We start from the raw sequence: 21,214 nt of genomic DNA on the forward strand, positions 1-21,214 counted from the left end.
CCGTACTACATACAGGTTCTTCCCCAGGCCTGTGCACATCCAAGGCACCTGAAGGAATCTCCCTTGGAGGGAAAGAGTCACTCCCTGCAATTGCAGGCACCGTAATGACTGGTCTGCTGATCCTGGGCTTCCACAGACTCCGATAGGCTCAGCAAAACAGGTAGTGGTTCTGCAACTCCCTCAAGGCCTGCACTGTCTTCTCACCGAGTTTAAGGCCAGTATCCCTCGTCAGAACCACTGGAACAGAAACCCTGTGCACCTAGTCGACTTGCTGTTGCTAAGGCTTGTTGACTCTCTCCCCCAGACATCTTTGGGCTCCAAGAAGCTCCTACCTCAAGCATCTCCTGCAGCCAAGATCTTCACCTGCATCGCATCCTTTGCCCCATGGGTCTTCTTCATTGGTGAGCTGCTCAAGGCCCTATTGCGAATCCTGTGCTTCTAGCCCCTGGGTCCTCTTGAGGGTCTTCTTTGGCTCCAGTGGGCTGCCCTCCTTGCTAGGGGCCTGCTCTGACTTACCTGCTTGGTGTGAGTCACTTGGACTTTGCTGATCTCAACAATACACCTTTTTCATCAACTATGTTGTTTGTTGTTGCCAAGGCTTGTTGGTGCCCCTGCTGTTCACTGACCTCCTGGCTCTCGACATCCGACGTGAGACAGCTCGTAAACAGCTCCTGGTCTTCCACAGCGTAGCCTGGTTCGCACAGCTGCAACTTGAAGGGCACCGTCAACCTCTGCTGCATCCCCAACATTGGTGGGCATTCGTCTTCCGTACCTTCTGGTCACTCCTGAGTGGCATAGACTATGTCCACTCAGCTTGCAGGGTCTTCTGACTTTGAATCCACCTTTGGGTTCCACCGAACTCAGTCGTCGTCTTCTCCAGCAGCACCATTCCTGAAGTCCTCCATTATGGTCTACGGCGTTTTCCGATGTCACTTGACACCTATGCACCCGGCTTCCCTGTTGTAGGAATCCTGGTTCCTGGGGTATCCACAGGTGGGGTGACTCTCCAACCTTCCATCGTCCATGGGGTGTCTTCATGGTCCGCTGGGAAGGGTCCTTTTTCTTTAAAACTGCAACCACAACTTACCCATTAACTAACACTGAGCACGCAGTCGTGTTCCCACTCTGCACATGACATCCGTGGGGTTCCTAGATACTCATCTTGGGTGGTTCCTTGGGTCCCCGGCTCTTCTACGTCTTCTAGGTCCACTCTTGCCTTGAGTCGTGGTTCACAGTCCACTCTTTTAGTATACGGTTTGCTCTCCCCTGGAGACCATTGTGTATTTGTGCTACTTATGTGCTCTATTTCCTAAGTATTGTGTGTATTGTGTTTATATCTCTGGGTAGGAGATAATACATTGTGATAGTGAGTGTTTGTAATAAATACATATTTGTATAACTACACTGTGTGATTCTTTATCACTTAACCTATACCCTAAGATTAAGTACTGGTAAAACAAGCTCCTTTACACTCGTTCTGGACTAAGGTTGAAGGCTGCTCTCTACAGCTACCACTTAGAGAGCTTTCTAAGTTTGTCTAAGATCACTAAAATCACTGAAGGGTAGTCTGGGTTAGTGTAGGGTGCTACACTTACATAAGTAAGTACCATATACTAAGCCAGCCTCTCACAGACACATTAATTTGGGCCACTCGCTCAGTGCACAGGACAGGGAAAAAGGCCTGCTCTGCGACCAAGATTAAAAATACACACTGCAGCTGCTGCAAAACTCATGGTATTCAGCAAGGGGATAGTAGTTCCTCTTGATAAGGAAAGCATGCACGGTGCAACCTTCCACACAAACCGTTCTTAGTCTTGTACACCAAACTGTAAGTGGCCCTCAGCATGCATGCATGGTAATCATGCACACTGTGAAAATGGAAATCAAAAATATAATAGAGAATTGTGTTAGTTTTTCTCAGGGCAAGGGTAAACATCTGCAAAAACATGCAGAGGACATGTCTGTCTCTGCAGAGTTGAACCATAATCTTTTATATTTACTTCCACTTAAGACGATACCACCATCTCTCCAAGGAACGCCTTCGCAAATTGTGGTTTCTTGGGATATCTTGGGACTCATGCATTCTCAATCTCCAACAGAGGAAGGAGATATGATCACATTCAGAATCATACTTCAAACCAGACAACTTGCTAACTTTAGAGCTCTAGCTAGATGCTTCGTGGTTTATTATCCTGAACATAATCCTTCCAACTCAAATGTTTTACTTAATAAATCTAGATCTTCTGCCCTTGCATTCACTACCGTTTCTAAATGCCTTCTAAGTTCAGTTTTCTTTCATCTAGCACAAAAAGCGATTCTGGGAGCTCCAACTCTTAGAGACATTCAGAGCACATCTTCATTTAGACCTGAGTCAATCTGCTTCTTCAGTTTACTTTTCCATGTTTTATATCTAGAGCCCAGTATTGATCATGTCTCAGCCCTAAGAACTTTTTAACATCGTAGAGAGTCACTTTGCACTAGACATCACCTAAATGGAAGGAGAACTTCACCTAGTTATTTGATGGTCTTGCTTTTCATTTTACAATAAAGATCCCTGATATACTTCAAGATCCTGTACCTTACTTCCAATAACTACCCATTGTTACAGCATACAGTAGCCCATGCAAACTATTTGTCTAGATCTAAAGAGGAATAAGAATAAAACATCAGGTTATTTCAAATGGATACCAGAATGGTGGGTGAGAGATCATACTGAGACAGTTAAATGGGGGCGAGGGGTAGAATACAGCACTAACTCGAGACATGCACATAGCGTTGACAGCTGCATCTGGAGTAAATAAATCAGTCTCACCCAGATTATACCACACATCCATCTCTCCACTCAAGGTCCGGACTTCAATGATGGTCTGTCCCAAGAAATCATCTGACTCTCGTTTGAGCCTCTGCTTGACACGGGACTTTATATCATCGTCCTCATCCCACACTCTCACTTTGATCCGATCGGAAGAGTTATGGCACTCGCTAAAAACAAAACAGAGAGATTTAGACATCTTTGCTGAAAAAGAAGGCTATGCTACAAATAGATTTATGTGAACAGCAATATTCTTAGACATTATGCCTCCATGGTCGGACATTGAATTTGCCACCCCTTATTCTCCTAGTCTTTCCCAGTGGACCCAAAGTTAAGTGTGAATAAACATGAAAGGTGCACCCGTTAAATTGTTGGATGTTTCACAGCGTTTAGTCAAGGGGATGCAAAGAACAAGAGGGGGGGGTCGCAAAACACAATTGAAATCCAATGCATTTCACACAGATTTTTGCAGTCCATGTAACAGCAAAACGGCTAAACAGATTGTAATGAAATTTCACAGAAATTTACATTAGAATACGTAGATGATTCTTAGTGCTATTGCAAGTAATCTTATAAAGTGTTTATGAAGTTATAAGGGCCAACAACGTAGTGATATCTTGTTGCACATTACAACTAAACGTAGCAAGGAAGCACAGAAAATTAACCAGATTGCATAGGTAAAGTTTCAGAATTACTACATGAATGACTGAAGGTCCCATTTATAGTCAGTGCTAATCGAAATCTATAAATACATACATAACGAATAAAATACATGTAAATCTATGTAGGTTTTCTTTGCAAGATCTCTAGCTCACAAAATAAAACTAGCCCAACAAGTCAAACAAAAAAAAAACTTCTTTCGTATGCACCCCTGTGCAACAAAATGAAAAATGTACCTAGCAGTGAGCCACAGAAATTACTATTCGAGGATGTAATAATTCACCACTAAGAAAAAAAAGAATCTCTTTTTTTGTTTTTTTTAACAATAGCAACGATTGCCTTTCATTCATATTGGCCTCTGTATGTAGCACAATTCTAATAAAAGTAGCAGCAAAGCCCAAAAATAAACTGGACAGCTTATGTAAAGTTTCAGATCTACTACATGAACATCTAAAAGACACGTTTATGGTCACATGAATATGTAAAACAATAAACAAATACATAACAAATACAATAGATAAAAAGAAAGAAATTACATTAAATCTGATTGCCACTCTGTAGTTATAGTAAGTATTCCTAAAGACAGGAATTCCTCGGATATTAGCTCCCTAATAATCTACCATTCGTTTGACGAATCACCACAAAACTTTCCAGATTTATAGCATTTTCAACTTTTTGAGATGATTGTTAAGGGGGTGCAAAGATAATAAGGGGGCCCAAAAAGCGATTTTTCCACCAATGCATTTTCCATAGACTATTGCATTTGATGTATCGCAAAAACAGTGGAATGGATTTACAAGAAATTTGGTATGATTACACATTATGGTGCAGAGAATATGCTTGTTGGGTACAGGAGTTAAGTAGGGTAAGTATTTTTAAAGTTATATGGCATTTAAATTTAAGGATATCTGTCACTGCTGTACTGTTGCGGAATTTCACAAAAGCTTGTCAAGATACCGTGGTACAGGGCAGTAAATGTATTTTAAAAGATTTCAAAAATATTAATTTCCCTATCTATTACCATTTTGATAAAGTGGTAGTACATAGGATACCGCAAAGTTATCACGGTATACCATGGCATAAAATGCAACTAGCCCCCACCGTTCCGGGAAAATGCCCGGTGCCCACTAGGGAAGCACAACCAAAGATCAGAATGAACAGGAATAGGATCTGCCAAAACCAGAGAACCAAGTCAACAGAAATATAAAAAACACACTAAGAAAGGAGAAGGACCATTGTGTGGCTGGAGTAAAAAGTCCTGAACCATTATAAACACCACACCGTGAGGGAGAGCAACGTAGATGAAGGAGTGCAGAAATGGCGATCACCTTCCCCACACAAAGATCGATTATTGGCCTCAAGCTGTGGAAAGCATTGAGAGATAAACAACATCAGGCAAGATGCAAGGGAGACGAGAAGCCCCCAAATACAGGCATCAGAGCCTGCCCAACGGAGCCTTCCAGCATTCCCAGGTCTGCAGTATAACTAGAGCGCTGGAGCGGGATGGGCCACAGACCCAGCCCAACGGAGTCTTCCGGCATTCCCAGGTCTGCAGTATAATTAGAGCGCTGGAGCGGGATGAGTCACAGACCCATCCCAATTGAGCCTTCTAGCATTGCTTAGTCTGAAATATAACTAGAGCACTGGAGCGCGGAGGGCCACAGACCCAGCCCAACGGAGCCTTTCGGCATTCCTTGGTCTGTGATATAACTAGAGTGCTGAAGCAGAGTGGGCCGCAGACCCAGCCCAACTGAGCCTTCCAGCATTCCCAGGTCTGTCTGCAGTATTACTAGAGCGCTGGAGCAGGATGGGCCACAGACCCAGCCCAACTGAGCCTTCCAGCATTCCCAGGTCTGTCTGCAGTATAACTAGAGTGCTGGAGCAGGATGGGCCACAGACCCAGCCCAACTGAGCCTTCTAGCATTCCCAGGTCTGCAGTATGACTAGAGCGCTGGAGCAGGATGGGCCACAGACCCAGTCCAACTGAGCCTTCCAGCATTCCCAGGTCTGCAGTACAACTAGAGCACAGGAGCGTGGAGGGCCACAGACCCAGCCCAACAGAGCCTTTCAGCATTCCTTGGTCTGGGATATAGAGTGTTGAAGCAGAGTCGGCCGCAGACCCAGGCCAACTGAACCTTCCAGCATTCCCAGGTCTGCAGTATAACTAGAGCGCTGCAGCATGATGGGCTGCAGACCCAACCAAACGGAGGCTTCTGGCATTCCCTGGTCTGAGGTATAACTAGAGCGTTGGAGCAAGGTGGGCTGCAGACCTAGCTCAACTGAGCCATCCAGCATTCCACGGTCTGCAGTATAACTAAAGCGCTGGAGCGGGATGGGCCACAGACCCAGCCCAACGGAGCCTTCCGGCATTCCCAGGTCTGCAGTATAACTAGAGCCCTGGAACGGGATGGGCCACAGACCCAGCCCAACGGAGTCTTCTGGCATTCCCAGGTCTGCAGTATAACTAGAGCTCTGGAGCGGAATGGGCCACTGACCCAGCCCAACGGAGCCTTCCGGCATTCCCAGGTCTGCAATATAACTAGAGCGCTGGAGCGGGATGAGCCACAGACTCATCCCAACTGAGCCTTCTGGCATTCCCTGGTCTGCAGTATAACTAGAGCACTGCAGCGCGAAGTGCCACAGACCCAGCCCAACTGAGCCTTCCAGCATTCCTCTGTCTGCAGTATAACTAGAGCGCTGGAGCGGGATGGGCCACAGACCCAGCTCAACTGAGCCTTCCAGCATGCCACGGTCTGCAGTATAACTAGAGCGCTGGAGCGGGATGGGCCGCAGACCCAGCTCAACTGAGCCTTCTTGCATTCCCAGGTCTGTCTGCAGTATAACTAGAGCGCTAGAGCAGGATGGGCCACAGACCCAGCCCAACTGAGCCTTCCAGCATGCCACGGTCTGCAGTATGGCGCCCAAAATATGGAACTCTCTTCCCCCTGAAACCAGACTGAATGCCTCTTCCGCATCGTTCAAAAAAGAAGTTAAAGCTTTGCTCATGGCAAAACTTACATGAACACCTGCCATCCATGCCCCTAGCTCTTTAGAGCCAGTTTAAAATGCAATACTTGACTAACCCTCCTACGATCTCTTGTTCCAAATGTTGTTCTTATATGATTGTTACCTGCACACGATTGTCGGTTCCACCTGTCAGTTGTTTCTATGTAAAGCGCTCTGATATCCGCAAGGATCTTGTTCGCGCTATATAAGACTTTCAAAATAAATAAATAAATAAATAAATAAACTAGAGCGCTGGAGCGGGATGGGCCGCAGACCCAGCTCAACTGAGCTTTCTGGCATTCCCAGGTCTGCCTGCAGTATAACTAGAGCGCTGGAGCAGGATGGGCCACAGACCCAACTCAACTGAGCCTTCCAGCATTCCCAGGTCTGCAGTATAACTAGAGCGCTGGAGCGGGATGAGCCACAGACCCAGCCCAACTGAGCCTTCCAGCATTCCCAGGTCTGCAGTATAACTAGAGCGCTGGAGCGGGATGAGCCACAGACCCAGCCCAACTGAGCCTTCCAGCATTCCCAGGTCTGCAGTATAACTAGAGCGCTGGAGCGGGATGAGCCACAGACCCAGCCCAACTGAGCGTTCCAGCATGCCACGGTCTGCAGTATAACTAGAGCGCTGGAGCGGGATGAGCCACAGACCCAGCCCAACTGAGCGTTCCAGCATGCCACGGTCTGCAGTATAACTAGAGCGCTGGAGCGGGATGAGCCTCAGACCCAGCACAACACAGAACCCGGCTGGCAGAGACATGGCAGTAAAAGAAGGAACATGCAGTTGAAGAGGTGTCATTAAATCGTATCATGTAAAGGAAGTGGTTCCTGCAGCGTGTGGGTCATCCGCTCCGGACTGAGAAAGCATCGGCAGACCTATTGGGCGTCCAGCGGTGCCATGAGTGAGTGGAAGGGGCCTCACTACAGAAAGGTAAAGGAGCCGCCCACTGTTCTGGAGTGGATTCACATCATGTATGACGCCAATGTGCTAAACTCCAGGGTCACACAAGACAGTCTCGTGCTCAAACACACACAGTGAATGAAGGGCATTAGCATGAGGGTTAGGAGCAGGACTGCCCAGTAGAAGGACAAAGGTGATTAGTTTTCACAGCGGTAAAGCTTGTCTAGATTAATAAACAGAAATGATTTGAGCCCCTATGGCAGTTACCGCCCAATGTCTACTCTCTTTGCTCAACTTTTTTTTCTTATGCTGCACCTGTTGCTAGGCAACGGAAAGACAGACTGTGTGTCTCTCCAGAAATGGGTCAGGAGAGCATTTGCTATGCGATGGTGGCGCTAATGTGACAGCAGAGACCGATATTCATCTGCTAGTTAAGGATGCGCCGTGTTCTCGTGGGCGTTGCCTACCCAGGGCCTGTATTTGCCACCTTCTTTCAGGTGAGCAGCGCAGGGACAGGCGCGGTCGTGCAGCGTGGTGTCGCCGGTTCATTTATGAGTGTGCGGCTGCTGGCACTACTGCCCGCAGGGCAGCGCGGCGATGACATCCTCCGCAATGAAGCCACCCCTCTGCGCTCACCCCAGCAGGGCAGGCGTTCACTGGGGGCCACAGGGACAGATACTCATCCCCCACACAGGCAACTCAGTGATGAGCCCCCACACTGAACATCACGGACACACAGAACCCCTATCTCCCCCCCCCCCCCACACACACACCCCAGAGCTGTTACCGCAGGGCAGGCGTTCACTGGGGGCCACAGGGACAGATACTCATCCCCCACACAGGCAACTCAGCCATGAGCCCCCACACTGAACATCACGGACACACAGAACCCCTATCTCCCCCCCCCACACACACACACCAGAGCTGTTACCGCAGGGCAGGCGTTCACTGGGGGCCACAGGGACAGATACTCATCCCCCACACAGGCAACTCAGCCATGAGCCCCCACACTGAACATCACGGACACACAGAACCCCTATCCCCCCCCACACACACACACCAGAGCTGTTACCGCAGGGCAGGCGTTCACTGGGGGCCACAGGGACAGATACTCATCCCCCCCACAGGCAACTCAGCGATGAGCCCCCACACTGAACATCACGGACACACAGAACCCCTATCCCCCCCCCCCCCACACACACACACCAGAGCTGTTACCGCAGGGCAGGCGTTCACTGGGGGCCACAGGGACAGATACTCATCCAACACAACTGATTAAGAAATGCCACAATACAACTACAATCCTAATTAGTATCGCCTTAAGGAGTTGAAAGATACACCATCTCTATAGCACACATTGAATCAAAATTAAACATAGGTTTCTAGTGATAGCTTGTAAATAAAATTAATGCAAGGCATACACATAAAAAACCAACAATGCAACATTAAAATGTATTGCAATTACAATAATTAAATACATTAAGAGAAATAAATACCTATATCATGTAAATTATCATTTGCTAGATGATTGAGAAGTAGATCTGATTTAAAAACTGCACAATAAAGCTATAAGTCTGCTTAGAATTACCTTGAGGAGTTAGAAGATATGACGTCTCAGAAGTATGTGTTTAATGAGAACTGAAAATGGATTTCAAGTAAATTTTCTATTTTTAATCAATGTGGGGCATATGCAAAGAAAATGAATAAAGGATTCAGGCCCTTAACCACAGAGTCAGCATTTATCTTTTACAGAAATCAAACTCTAGGAATCAGTGAAACTAGATTCTGAATAATGGAAACAATACTGTAAATGCAAGTAACAGACTTTCTGTGACAGGGGTACTATACCTTTCCTTTGGCAAGACAGCGTCCTAATTGGTATCCAAGATGACCCCAAGGTATGTTTTAAGGGACAAAGTCTGGTCTTTTATAATGATAATATGTGGGCCTCAATATACTTTTTTTTATCTTAAATTTTAAACTCTGCTGAAATTTTCAAGAGTAGCCTATTAGTGGACAAACTCGCAATTATGTATAAAATCCTTAAGAAATAAAACAAGACTTAAATTCTGATTACTCTGGAGTTCCTCCCAAATTAGAGATTAAATAATTAAGGATAGTTCTTATGAAGGTAAAAAACACATACAGCAAGGCAATCTCGTCACTCAGTTTATATATGGCAGTTAATCCACACTCAAGGTGAATAATTTCTCGAGAGAACACTCAAGAAGTAATAATTCTGTGTTGATTCGATATAGTGCTCTGTTGTATAGGCCAATACAATTGAGTCATCTTAGCACTAAGATACAGTAATGTATTTTTAAAAGGAAAAAAAAGGTTAATCCCTACAAATGCTTTATTCATTTTCTTTTGAAATTGGCAAACTGAGGTGGTCAAGATAAATTAGAAGATATAATAAGGCCTACGTAGTCATACATTTTTATAACTTCTAGGCGCATATTCTCAACAGTGCATGTGAACCTGCAACTAGTTCTACCACAGACCATTATTTTGGTGTTAGTAAGGTTCCTCCTAACACAGTCGTTTTTACAATAATTCAATATAAAATACAGACACCTTTTGTAACCCAATGGGGGCCTTATCCAGAACAATAAGATAATCACTATATGCCCAAAATGAGGCCTTTTTTATTACCCAGCTTAGGTTGAAAATAATTAATCAAGACAATAGAATAAAATTAATCAGCCAAATAGATACTCAAAAGTGTAGGGGACAAAATACAAACTGGTTAGTCTGCAGAGTGCATAGGCATCCATTTTTAAACTGAAATTGACCACCATTTCAATTTGGACCCAGTGTAAAACATTACGTTTTTGTATAAAATATAATAACATGACATCAATATTCAATGCCAACATCTTAGACCAAATTCTCTTTCTCTCCACCCTGTTGAAGGCATTTCTAAAATCTAAGAAACAACCATTTGTGGTGGCCTTTCAAGAAAGAGAAGCAAATACATTCATTAGCACCTGAATAATTAGATTATGCATGTGTTTGAGTTCTGCACAGATAACTTAGCCATATGCTGAGATGTTTCTTTTAACAGGGTAATTTGAGCATGCAGTACTAAGAGTTGATGATGTAGTCATGCTGTCCAACAGAGAGGATAGAGGCATCATTATGTTCCATGGGCACCTCAACAACCAGGTTCTCCAGGTCTTCTGGAGCATCCATTTTCCTTAGCCCAACACACTGAGACAGAACCATAACAAGTGGAATTTCACTAGGCTCAGCCAGATCAATTATACTGGAATTAAAAACAGAATTAGATCCCTGAGCAGAGCAAGATGCATCAGCAGTAGTTATGTTGAGAACTTTATCAATGGTTCCAATGCTGAAGTTGACGGAAGGAGCAGCACTGGTTATGCAACTGGTCTCATGGATTAAATGAATGTTCTCAGTTGATGTAATGAGGAAGACTTAAAATAATGCTCAATTTGGCTTTTTTTCAGCAGGCTGAGAACAGGAACAGGACATTACGCTATAAAGTTTCTTCGCAAATCATTTTTGACTGCTGGTGATCCTTTGCTCTATTATAACAGTATAAATTAAGTCATCTTAATAGCGAGAGAAACAGGACTTCCGTTATCCAGTGGAGTTACACGTACTCTAATTTAGGGGCAATAGTTATAAAACAAAAGTTTCAAACAGATCAGAGAGAGAGGCCCAATGAAAGTAACTATAACAATAATAATAAGGCTTCAATTAAATCCAAAAATAAGGCCAGCAATCAAAAGAACACCAAATGAGGCTATTATCACACATCAACTAATCATGGAACTATGACTTACATGGACTAATTCAGCTTGACTCACCTCTGACACATAGCCAAAAGTCGCTTTAAGCACCAAAGCACTGAGTACAGAACCGTATGGAGGAAAATACAGGAAGATTACAAAGCAGAGAACCCTTTCAGTCACCTCCTCCTTCCCATCCGACCTCAGAGTGTTCATAAGGAATCCTGGCCCAGATCTTCCTGGTAGGGGGGACAGCCCCATACACCACGCTAACATGCTAATTGATCTGATAACGTGCCAATGATGAATTTACTGAAATGGAAGAGCAAACTAAGTTGCTCAAAACTGAAGCCATCCCAGCACCATTGGGCAATAGTGGTCTGGTAGATATTATACTTCTTTTCAGGTTTTACAAGCGGACATACAGGCAGCTACTGTTTCCTTCAGTATGGGGCAAGCCATTCTGAGTAATATATTCCTTCTATTGCACTACCCTCACCAATATATTAAATTAATAGCACACTTCGTCAAAATAATATTAAAAGTTTAACACTTGCATGATACTAGCTCCTCTGAAAATACGACATGACATCTCTTAAATAGATCAACCTCCTCCAGCAACTCATGCCAATGACTGCTTCTGAAGAATCTGGTACAAGTCAACCTCTTTTTGGAAATAATAGCCTTACCTATGACACCTCATCTTTTAATTTCCATGTTTATCCCAACCATGCCATAATTTTAATTCTGTTTTTAGTTTGATTGCAGGCATATTCCCACTCTAAGTTCTTCCTGCTATGTGGTATATAACTCTTAAATTAGGAGCATAATTGCCAAACCCCAAAAGGCATATTGAACATTAGATAATGGCGTAGTAAAGTTGAACAGAAAGCCTCACTAGTGGTATAAAATCAGACGTAACGTGCGTGCAGATGTAACGTGCTTTAACTCAATGTTTGTTTCATTCTACTAGTCAGTTCACAGCTAATTCATTGGGGAACATAGACTTGCACTGTTATTTCTCAAATATAATTTCCGCCAGATTGGGCATTTCTGCAGGCTATCTTGTCTGTTTAGACAGAAGGTAATTCATAGGAGTCAAAGAAATCACCACCCACTGCTGAGTTAGTCCTTTAACCATAGACACCAATCCCTTTAAAATCAGACAAGTGCTGCAACCTGGAGGAAGAATGCATATGACTTGCATTAGTCTTTGTGCGTGTGCCGATGGAGTGCACACTTCTGGTGTTGTTCGAAATAGAATCTGACCACATCTTCATCGATTCCAACCCCTTTCAGGAGAACATACTTACATGGAAACACTACATCAACAATATCCTCATCTTCTGTAAAGGATCCGAAGAAAGCTGCCAGAGGTTCAACGACTGGATAAACATCTTGAACCCATTCCTACATTTCACCAAATTACTGTTCAACAAGGAAGTCCCATTCTTAGACCTACTGATCTCCATCAATCAGGGACGTCTACATACTAAAACCTACAAAAAAGAAAAAGACTAATAGTCTTTCCCTTTTGACAGCCACCACCCAAAGTCTCTCCGGGAAAATCGTCCTTACGGCCAATTTCTCAGGATTCGTAGGAAGTGCAGCTACAATTCCCAAGCAGCGCCACTAACAGCCAACTTGTAAACAAGTAACTACCCAACCAGTGTGATACAGAAAGCCAAGAAGAGAGCATGCAATAATAATCGTGAAGGCCTCCTGGAAAACAACATACAAACAAAAGAGGATGTGATGACCTGTGTTACCACCTTCATTCCAAAGAAGATTAAAAAGATTATACTTAGAAATTGGAGGATTCTGAACACAGACAATCTGAACATAGCACGGTCCAGGTTTGCCTTTAAGAGGACCACCATCCTAAGAGACCAGCTGCTACATGCAAGACCACGTCCCCGCAGAAACCCGGGAGAGAACACCCTGTGGAACATGCTCCCAGTAACGGGACACTACCCCTGCAACACCTGCAATGCCTGTGCATCTATAAAACACACTAAGACACTGAAACTGGGCGAATTCATCTGGCAACAGAGACAACACATGAATTGCAACACTAAGAATTGTGTATACCTTATATCCTGCCCGTGTGAACTTTTCTACATAGAAATGACCACTAGACCGGTCAAAGTCCGGATAGGGGAACACAAAAGTACAATTTGATGACGACGCGTCGCAACCAGAATGTGTAATCACTTCATTGAAAAGAAACACTCTGCAGATGACATCAAATGGACAAGCATAGATGCAAAACCAACGTGGAGCACCAAAAGCCCTATTCAGAAGAGAACAACGATGGGTAAATCGCCTTCAAACACACAAGAAGGGACTCAATGACATCCCATGGATCAAATTATGACCCACCCACCCACACATATGGTGTGCTGTCCTTTCCTGTCTGGCCATGCTGATGTTAGGATATAGGGTTCTGACACTCCTCCAGACATATGTCTAACCATTTCTATTATCAGAAATAGGTTAACATCTGTTCTACTCCTCGAACTTCTTGCTGGACACAGACCCAGTAAAATAAAATATATCTGTCCCACATTACCACAAGGGAGCAATCACATATACGACTAGACTAGCGAGATGTCTTCTCTCTCCCTCACCACATGTGTATTCTTGACATGAGCACTCTACCATGAGTACATATGACGCAAATCCCTTTCATAGTGACTATATCACCTGAATAGTCCTGATGTTTGAATAAACTACCACGCTCCATCTACCGGCTTATCACTTAATAACCGTAGATCTCTGCACAATAAGGTACTTAACCTTGCACTACACGTCAATGCACGGATGCCGGCAAGCCCCCCAGTCAACATCCAGGCACGCATGGTCGAGGGTAGGTGTAGCAGACTCGCGCACCCGGCAAAAACCGTAAGTAAGAGGTTTCTCCCATCCTCCCCCACAGGAATAGTTTGTGGGCACCATGGCTCACGCGAATACTGGGCACTTTTTTACCTAGTATTCTTCTAAAAAAAAAAACTCTCAATTTCTTCTTTTTTTCCTATTGACCTTCACAGCCAGTGCGGGCAGCCATTGTAGGAGAGTAGGATCTGCCTCTTATGGTACACCCACTTTTTGCTGATGTATCACTGTTTTTGACTAAGATTGACTGGGATCCTGCAATTCAGGACCCCTGTCTATCTGCTTTTTCCTGTAAATTGATTCTATGTACTTTAGGTACACTCCAGATTGGATTCTGGGGTACCCTTATCGGTCCCTAGTATATGGGGCACCATGTACCAAGGGCATAGGCCTCCCAGGGGCTGAAGCATGTATTGTGCCACCCCTGAGAAGCCATTCAAACTGACACCACAGGTCTGCTACTGCAGCCTGTGTAAGGAGGTGCATGCACCCCTTACTTAGATATAGGTTCCCTATATCTCTTCTAAATCACTACATGTATAAACCTATCAGTCACCCTTATGGCAGGCATTAACAATCCTGAAGGCAGGGTGCTGGGTTTTGTGTGAGAGGGTGCCCCAGCATGAGCAGGGCCCCTTTTCAGCCTTCGGAACCTATTTTCCGGGGTTGTCTGTGATGCAGCCAACCATCCTCGCGGTAAACGCGAACTAAAACGGCTGCTTAGAAACATGACGTATTTGGTGTCAACACCTTGGAATCATACCTCCCCACCAGTAACTGGCGGGGAGGTATGATTCCACCCTCCTAGAGGGACCTATGTGGATCACCGGTATACCTGGTACCAGCTTTCTCGACTTGAGCATCACAAAATGGATGCTGCCAGCCAAGCTCGAGAAGAGGAAGGCCTGACAATAGAGTTCCTGTCACAGGGAGGTGGTACCACCTCCCAGACAGGCTTTAGTGTATTGGGGCTGGGTGGGTGCACTCAGAGTGCCAGAAATTCTGCACTGGGAGCACATTTGGTGTCCCCATGCATAGTCCAGCTCAAACCAGTCCCAGGAGCCATTTGCTCCTGCTCTGGCGCGAAAATGGACAAAGGACAGGGGTGTAGCCACCCCTCTGTCCTGCCCCTCCCCTAGGAGGGTCCCCAGAGTCAGTCCAACCCCTTCCCTGGGTATAAAGTGGGAAACCTGATTACTGGACTAAACTCTGCAACAGAAACCAAGTACTTTGACGGTCTACACTTCGCTGGACGACAGAAGAATCTTCCTTGGAGTAAAGGAGTTACTCCCCTGCAACAGCATGCACCTAAACGCATCTGACTGGTTTGCATATCCCGAGCTCCTGAGGACTCCGAAGATTTCTGCAACACAGGAGGTGGGTTCCCGAGCGTCCTTGAGGTCGATCTGCTCTCTCAGCAATCCTGAGACCAGCATCCCTTGTGGGGACCGTGCAACCGAATCCCTGTGCACCGTGTACTTTTGCAGCAGCATATGCTTTTTGGCGATCCTTGAGGCTGTGCTTTGGATTACAATTAGTCCTGACCCCGAGCAGCATTTCCACTCAAGAACTCCAGCCTCCACTCCACAAGTGCTCTGTGGGCTAGTGCTTTGTGAATCCCCTCGAGGTCCCCTCGTGATCCCTGGTCTGTTGGCCTGTGGGTCCTGGTGAGGTTCACTTAGATTTTCCTTGGGCTTCTCTGGTTGCTCCAGACGTGCCCTGACTCCCCATAGCTTGGAGAGGCTCCTGGACCTTGCTGGTCCACACCGTAACCTGTTACCTCTGCCCATGTGGATTGCCTTTGCCCAGGCCTGTTGGTGTCCAATCCGGACACTGACCCCTCAGCATTCGACATCCTTCGTGGGACAGATCACCTCTGGACTTTCGTCGTCGTTGACGTCTCCTGGTCCCCGTGGCTGCATAGTCAAGCATCCTATCTTCACACCTGAAGTACCCAACATCGGTGGGCATTCGTCTATCGATCCGCTGGTCTCCCTGAAGTGACCCAGGCTCTGTCCCCTCTTCTTTCAGGTTCGTCCCATCTCGGATCCAGGCTTGGATTCCACCGGACACTTTTCATCTTCCCGGCAGCAGCACTTCTTCGCATCACGCCATTGAAAACCACGAGGATTTCCGACACCACTTGACCCTTATGCACCCAGCTCCTCTGGGATAGGTAACACGGGTACCTCGGTACTCTCAAGGGTGCAGGTCTTAGAACCTTCTATGTTCTAAAGGGTTTGCTTGAAGTCCTCTCCGAAGAGTCCTTAAGCTGTAATTTTCCGACCGCGACTTTCCCATAGAGTTGCACGGAGCATGCGTCTGTGTTCCCACACTGCACCCGTCCTCCGTGGGCTCCCTGCGTCACTCCTTTGGGTGGTTCCTTGGGGTTCCAGTGACTCTACGTGCTCTAGGCACTGTGTCTATTGAAGTCATTGTTGTATACCATTTTTAGGTCGAGCATTCGAGACGTATTGTAATTTCTTATGTTGGGTTAAAGCCATCCCCCGGCTTTTGATTTGTTTGTGTCAGTGTCCTTCAAAAGTCCTTGCTTACCAGTGGTCAGTCCTGCCTCTTTGTCCCTTTCTCTCTTCCATTCCTCCCATGCAGCAGGGACTAAGTGCTGTCTCATCACACTACAATTCTATGTCTGTTCTGGGCGGGACTACTTTTTTTCATGGTTTCCTGCTCTGTGTAGTTTCAGCAGCATAGCGGATTACATTTAAATATTGTTTTGCTCCCTCCCACCTCCTCCTAATTACACAGTTGTATTGGGGTATGTCTTTTGCCTTCCCTCCTTCTTCGTTGCTCATTTTGTTTTGGCTCTCAGCAATGTTCCATGTCCACCGTAATTTGGGCTATTTTTTTTAGCTGGATTGGGCTTGTTTTTTCTGGCTTGCAGCCTCAGGCAGTGCCAGATTTCCTGCTGTTCAAATTTGCCTGGAGACACTCCTGTTTTTCACACTGACACCAAGCGAGCACTTCCCACTTAGCATGGCACTCGAGTCAGTCACTGTTGCCACGCTTCAGTTTCGTTTTGGGCCACATGCTGTTTTGCCATTGCATGCGCTTTACTGTACAGTTCCCCTGGGGCACAAGCAGGGACCTATTGGAGTGCTTCTCTATCAGAAAACACTCTGCGGTCCCCCTGGAGCACAAGCAGACATCCACTTCAGCGTGCCTTTCTTGCTGGGAAACCCCATGTGCTGAGTCGTTTCCCAGAGACTGGCGTGTTTCCAAAGGACTCGTGCTGCACGATGGTGCGCGCTGAGTCCTCCAAGCTGGCTGCTGACATCACCAGCGCATTGTGGAAAAAGTATTTCACTTAGCTTTTTTTGTTTCCCCTACTTATTTTTTTTTACATGGCATGTGATTCTCTCCCAGCCACGTACATACCGGGCGCTGCGGTTTTACTCCTTTGCTTCAGACAGAAAGGAGGCATTTAACTGTCTTGTGGTTACTATGCATATCGTGTCTTTACCTGTGGTGGTTTAATCGGGTTCATAGTGGTGTTAGCTAGTACTCTTGTTTTCTTAGCGGCTTCATACAATAATGGCGACTGCACTGCTTTCTTTTAATTTAAAATCAGCGCTACTCTAGCTGAGCTTCATCTTTCCCAGCAGCGTGCTTTTGCTGCCTGTTAATATTTTATAGAGAAAGCACGCTTCCTAAAAGCTGGCCCTTCCCTGGGGAGAGCACCAACTGACCCCCATCGCAGACTCCCTGGGCGTGCCTGTCCGGAGGAGAGCCATTCACATAATTTAATGTTGTGACGAGATCGGGTGCCGCGCTCGCCAGGAATACTCGATAACGGGTGAAGATCGCTGTTTTTTTTTTTTTAAACATATTTTTATTAGTTTTATACAAACAATAGCATCATCAGCTCTGTCACATAATATACAAATTGCACCAGTAGTATATCTATATGTGCATTTTGAGCCCAGTCCCCTAGACACCAACCAATAATCGAGCCTCGCCCAGGAGGCTGCCTGCACTGTGTAGTGTGTACCCTCTTGTGAGCACGGGTGCATGTGCCTCCAAGCATCTATGTATCGATAGTGTCCCTGAGAATTCCCGCTGGCTTGGTGTAGTGATGCGGGGCAGGGTGTGATCTATCGCGGCTTGGGTTATATGTAGCGTTAAAGTCCCCACCCCAAATGATGTGTTGGGAGCCCACGTCAAAAAACTTGGCCCACAGCGTGGAAAAAAAGTTGGATCGTCAACATTAGGCTCATAGCAACAGGCCAATGTAACAGACACCGAGCCCAGCCGCCCCCACATTAGGCAATAACGACCCTGTGAGTCCCCTGTTGATGCCACAAGATGGAAGGGCACCTGTCTCTTTATAAGTATTGCCGTCCCGCGCGCATAAGAGGAATAGGAGGAGAAGACCCTGTGCTTCGTCCAGTTGCTCGCAAACCGGCTGATTTTCTGGGTAGTAAAATGCGTTTCTTGTAGCATAGCGATGTGTGTGCGATGTCTGTCGAGATAGGCTAGCAGTTGTCGCCTTTTCCGTGCATCACCCAGCCCTCGAACATTCCACGTGACGATATTCAAGTTGCCAACATCACAATCAGCCATAACCCTGACTGCCAGTCATGACCTGGTGCATTACCCAAACGCTGCAGTTTAGCCAATACCCTGCAATGCAGCCTAGTACAATAGACAATCTGAGATGCTTCACTTCTAACTTGCCCCACCTCACCCCTGACCCACTCCCATTAGTATCCAGCTGGGAGAAAGACATATATAAACCAACAAACATCCCAGTAGTCCCCACCCCCTCCCACTGAAGCAACCCCAACTTGCCAGCGATGCACTCCCTCCCTAGCCCCCCCCCCGTTCCCAACATACTCAGTATAGGTACCACAACACCAAACCAGGGTGTGTAGCGATCCGCCCCGGGTTAATACCCGCTGAGGGCCTATTCTAGGTGGCCACACAGACACCTCTCGCCCCACTAGTCTCCCCCTGAAACAGTCAAGTTCTAGGGGGCCAGAGGGTGCCCGGTGAGTAAGATTGTTCGCTCAACTTTTGTCATCAGTCAGCTCACGGCGAGTCCTCCTCGGCTCTCTCCGACTCAGATTGCTGCGAAGCCGGCCTTCCTCCACCATTGCGAGTCGCTTTTTTCGCTTGTTTAAGGAATTCTTCCAATTGATTTGGTGCGGTGAAGAAACGCTGCTTACCCTGATGTGTCACTCTGAGTCGCGCTGGGTATAGCAGCGCATAATCTATTTGCGCCTTTCGCAGTTTAGCCTTGACATCCATAAATCTACGCCTCTCCTCTTGCACCATAGGCGTAAAGTCTGGATAGATCGAAAAGGTATTCCTGTCATACACCATGGACTGTTTCCCTCTGGCGGCACGTAAAGCTACATCACAGTCCCTGTAGTTTAATAGTCTCGCAATGATTGGGCGCGGATTATTTCCAGGCTGCGGCCGGGGCCCGAGAGATCTGTGGGCATGCTACACAATGAACTGGCTGGAGAAGGCTTCTGCACCTATGGAGGACAATAGCAGCTTCTCCACATATTCCTCCACCCTCCCAACGTTGGTGGATTCCGGAATTCCCAGTATGCGAATATTATTGCGCCTACTGCGCGCTTCCAAGTCCTCATTCTTTGCAGCAATGACCCGCAATAGATTATCCATCCGAGCAAGCTGCGTGTTATGCCTGGAAGTCGTATCTTCTGCGTCCGATATGCGCCTTTCTGCTTCTTGGAGCCACTCCTCATGCCCCTCTAGTTTGTGGACTATAGCGTACATTCTGGTCGACATGTGGTCTACTTTCTCGACTACAGTGGCGAAACCCTGTCGGATCTCCTGGAGAATACTCCGGGTGTCTGTAGCCGGCGCTGCGACTCCATCATGGGCCTCGTTCTGCCCCTCCTGAGGCTGACCCGCCTGCGGGGTTTGAATCCCGCGTTTCGCCGCGTCAAATTGCAATTTCGGCTGCTTGGCGTCGGGTTTGCCCATAATGCCGCTGTAGCGGCCTTGCAGGCCAATCGCTAGGTAGGCCCCTCCTCGCCGCCGGCCAGGTCTTCCCCACTTCTCCTAGATCACGGCCGCTCTATGCCGCAAGCGATGCTCTCCCGTTCCGATCACGTGCCGCCACCTCCGTCGCCGATATTCAGTTGTCTCACCAGTTCGTCACACAAGCTTCTTCTCTAGGCCCGCTCACCACTCCAATCTCAGGATACCACCACAGATTTCCAACCAGTTCAGCCGCCCTCGCTTCAACCTGGCAGCGGAGCAAGCCAACAGCCACCGCAAAGCAGAGTTCGCCCAGCAGCCAAGCTGAGCCGCCTTCCTGAAGTCTCTGCCACAGAAAATGGGGGAAGCCCAGTTCATATAATGCCCCACTTAATGTTGCACTCCGTCTTCTCATCTGCCAGCAGTTTCCTCCGCATACAATATCCCTTCAGCCAGACTCCACAGCAGTCTATCTTCCACCAGTTATAGATTCTCCTTCCCCATACAGTGTGAGAAGCGCTTATGGTTGTAGCCAGGGCCTCAGCAGGTATGCAATGCAGCCCCTCCAGCAGCTACCCTTCTCAATGCGCCACTCGCATTCAGGCCACTATCGGCGCTCAGCATGATTCCGCTCTCGCATTTAATAGCTCAGCAGGGGGGGCCGATGCGTCCGCTCCTCTTCCCCCCCCCCCACGCTCCTCAATCACTGCACTCCGGCAGCCACACGGCGGTGGTCGCTAGACGAATCCACCGCCGATCTGCACTCACCGCCGCGTTGTAAAGGTCCGCAGCGCCACCAGTGCCCCGGTTTTGCAGAAATTCGTTCGCAGCCTGGAGACCGGCAGGCTATCTCCTTCGCTCCAGTCACAGCTATCAAGTTCTCCTCAGCCGCAATCAAAGCCGCGCCTCGCGGCCTACCACCGCGTGTGCAGCCGCGGCCTCAAGTGCATCCGCCGGCCGTCTCAGCTCAACCCTGCGCTCCACCGCAGCGTCCCGGTCGGACTTCGCAGCCGTGTAGCGTCGGATCCTTTGACGCGATTCTCCCCAAACTTTCAGCGAGTCTTCATATTGGTACTGTGAAGCCTTTAATGCGGGCATAGACTGCCTCCGCAATATTGAGCAGGATTACCTGAAGGATAATGTCACCGGGCTGCGGGAGCCTCACTGCAGTGCGGCCATTCCGTGTGTGCGCCACCTAGTGCCTCC

At 47.1% G+C, this 21,214-nt stretch overlaps 1 protein-coding gene across 5 annotated transcripts in view; it reads right to left on the minus strand.

The window, feature by feature from the left end:
- Positions 1-21,214, minus strand: part of UNC13B (unc-13 homolog B) — a 2,660,654-nt gene that overhangs the window by 1,039,310 nt on the left and 1,600,130 nt on the right. For all 5 annotated transcript variants that reach the window (XM_085628130.1, XM_085628129.1, XM_085628128.1 and 2 more), the window contains one exon: positions 2,813-2,982. In XM_085628130.1, the coding sequence (XP_085484256.1) occupies positions 2,813-2,982 (170 nt within the window). The remainder of the gene's footprint in view (positions 1-2,812; positions 2,983-21,214) is intronic.

The sequence above is a fragment of the Triturus cristatus genome, chromosome 2_1, assembly GCF_964204655.1.
Source record: "Triturus cristatus chromosome 2_1, aTriCri1.1, whole genome shotgun sequence".
Taxonomy (NCBI): Eukaryota; Metazoa; Chordata; class Amphibia; order Caudata; family Salamandridae; genus Triturus; species Triturus cristatus.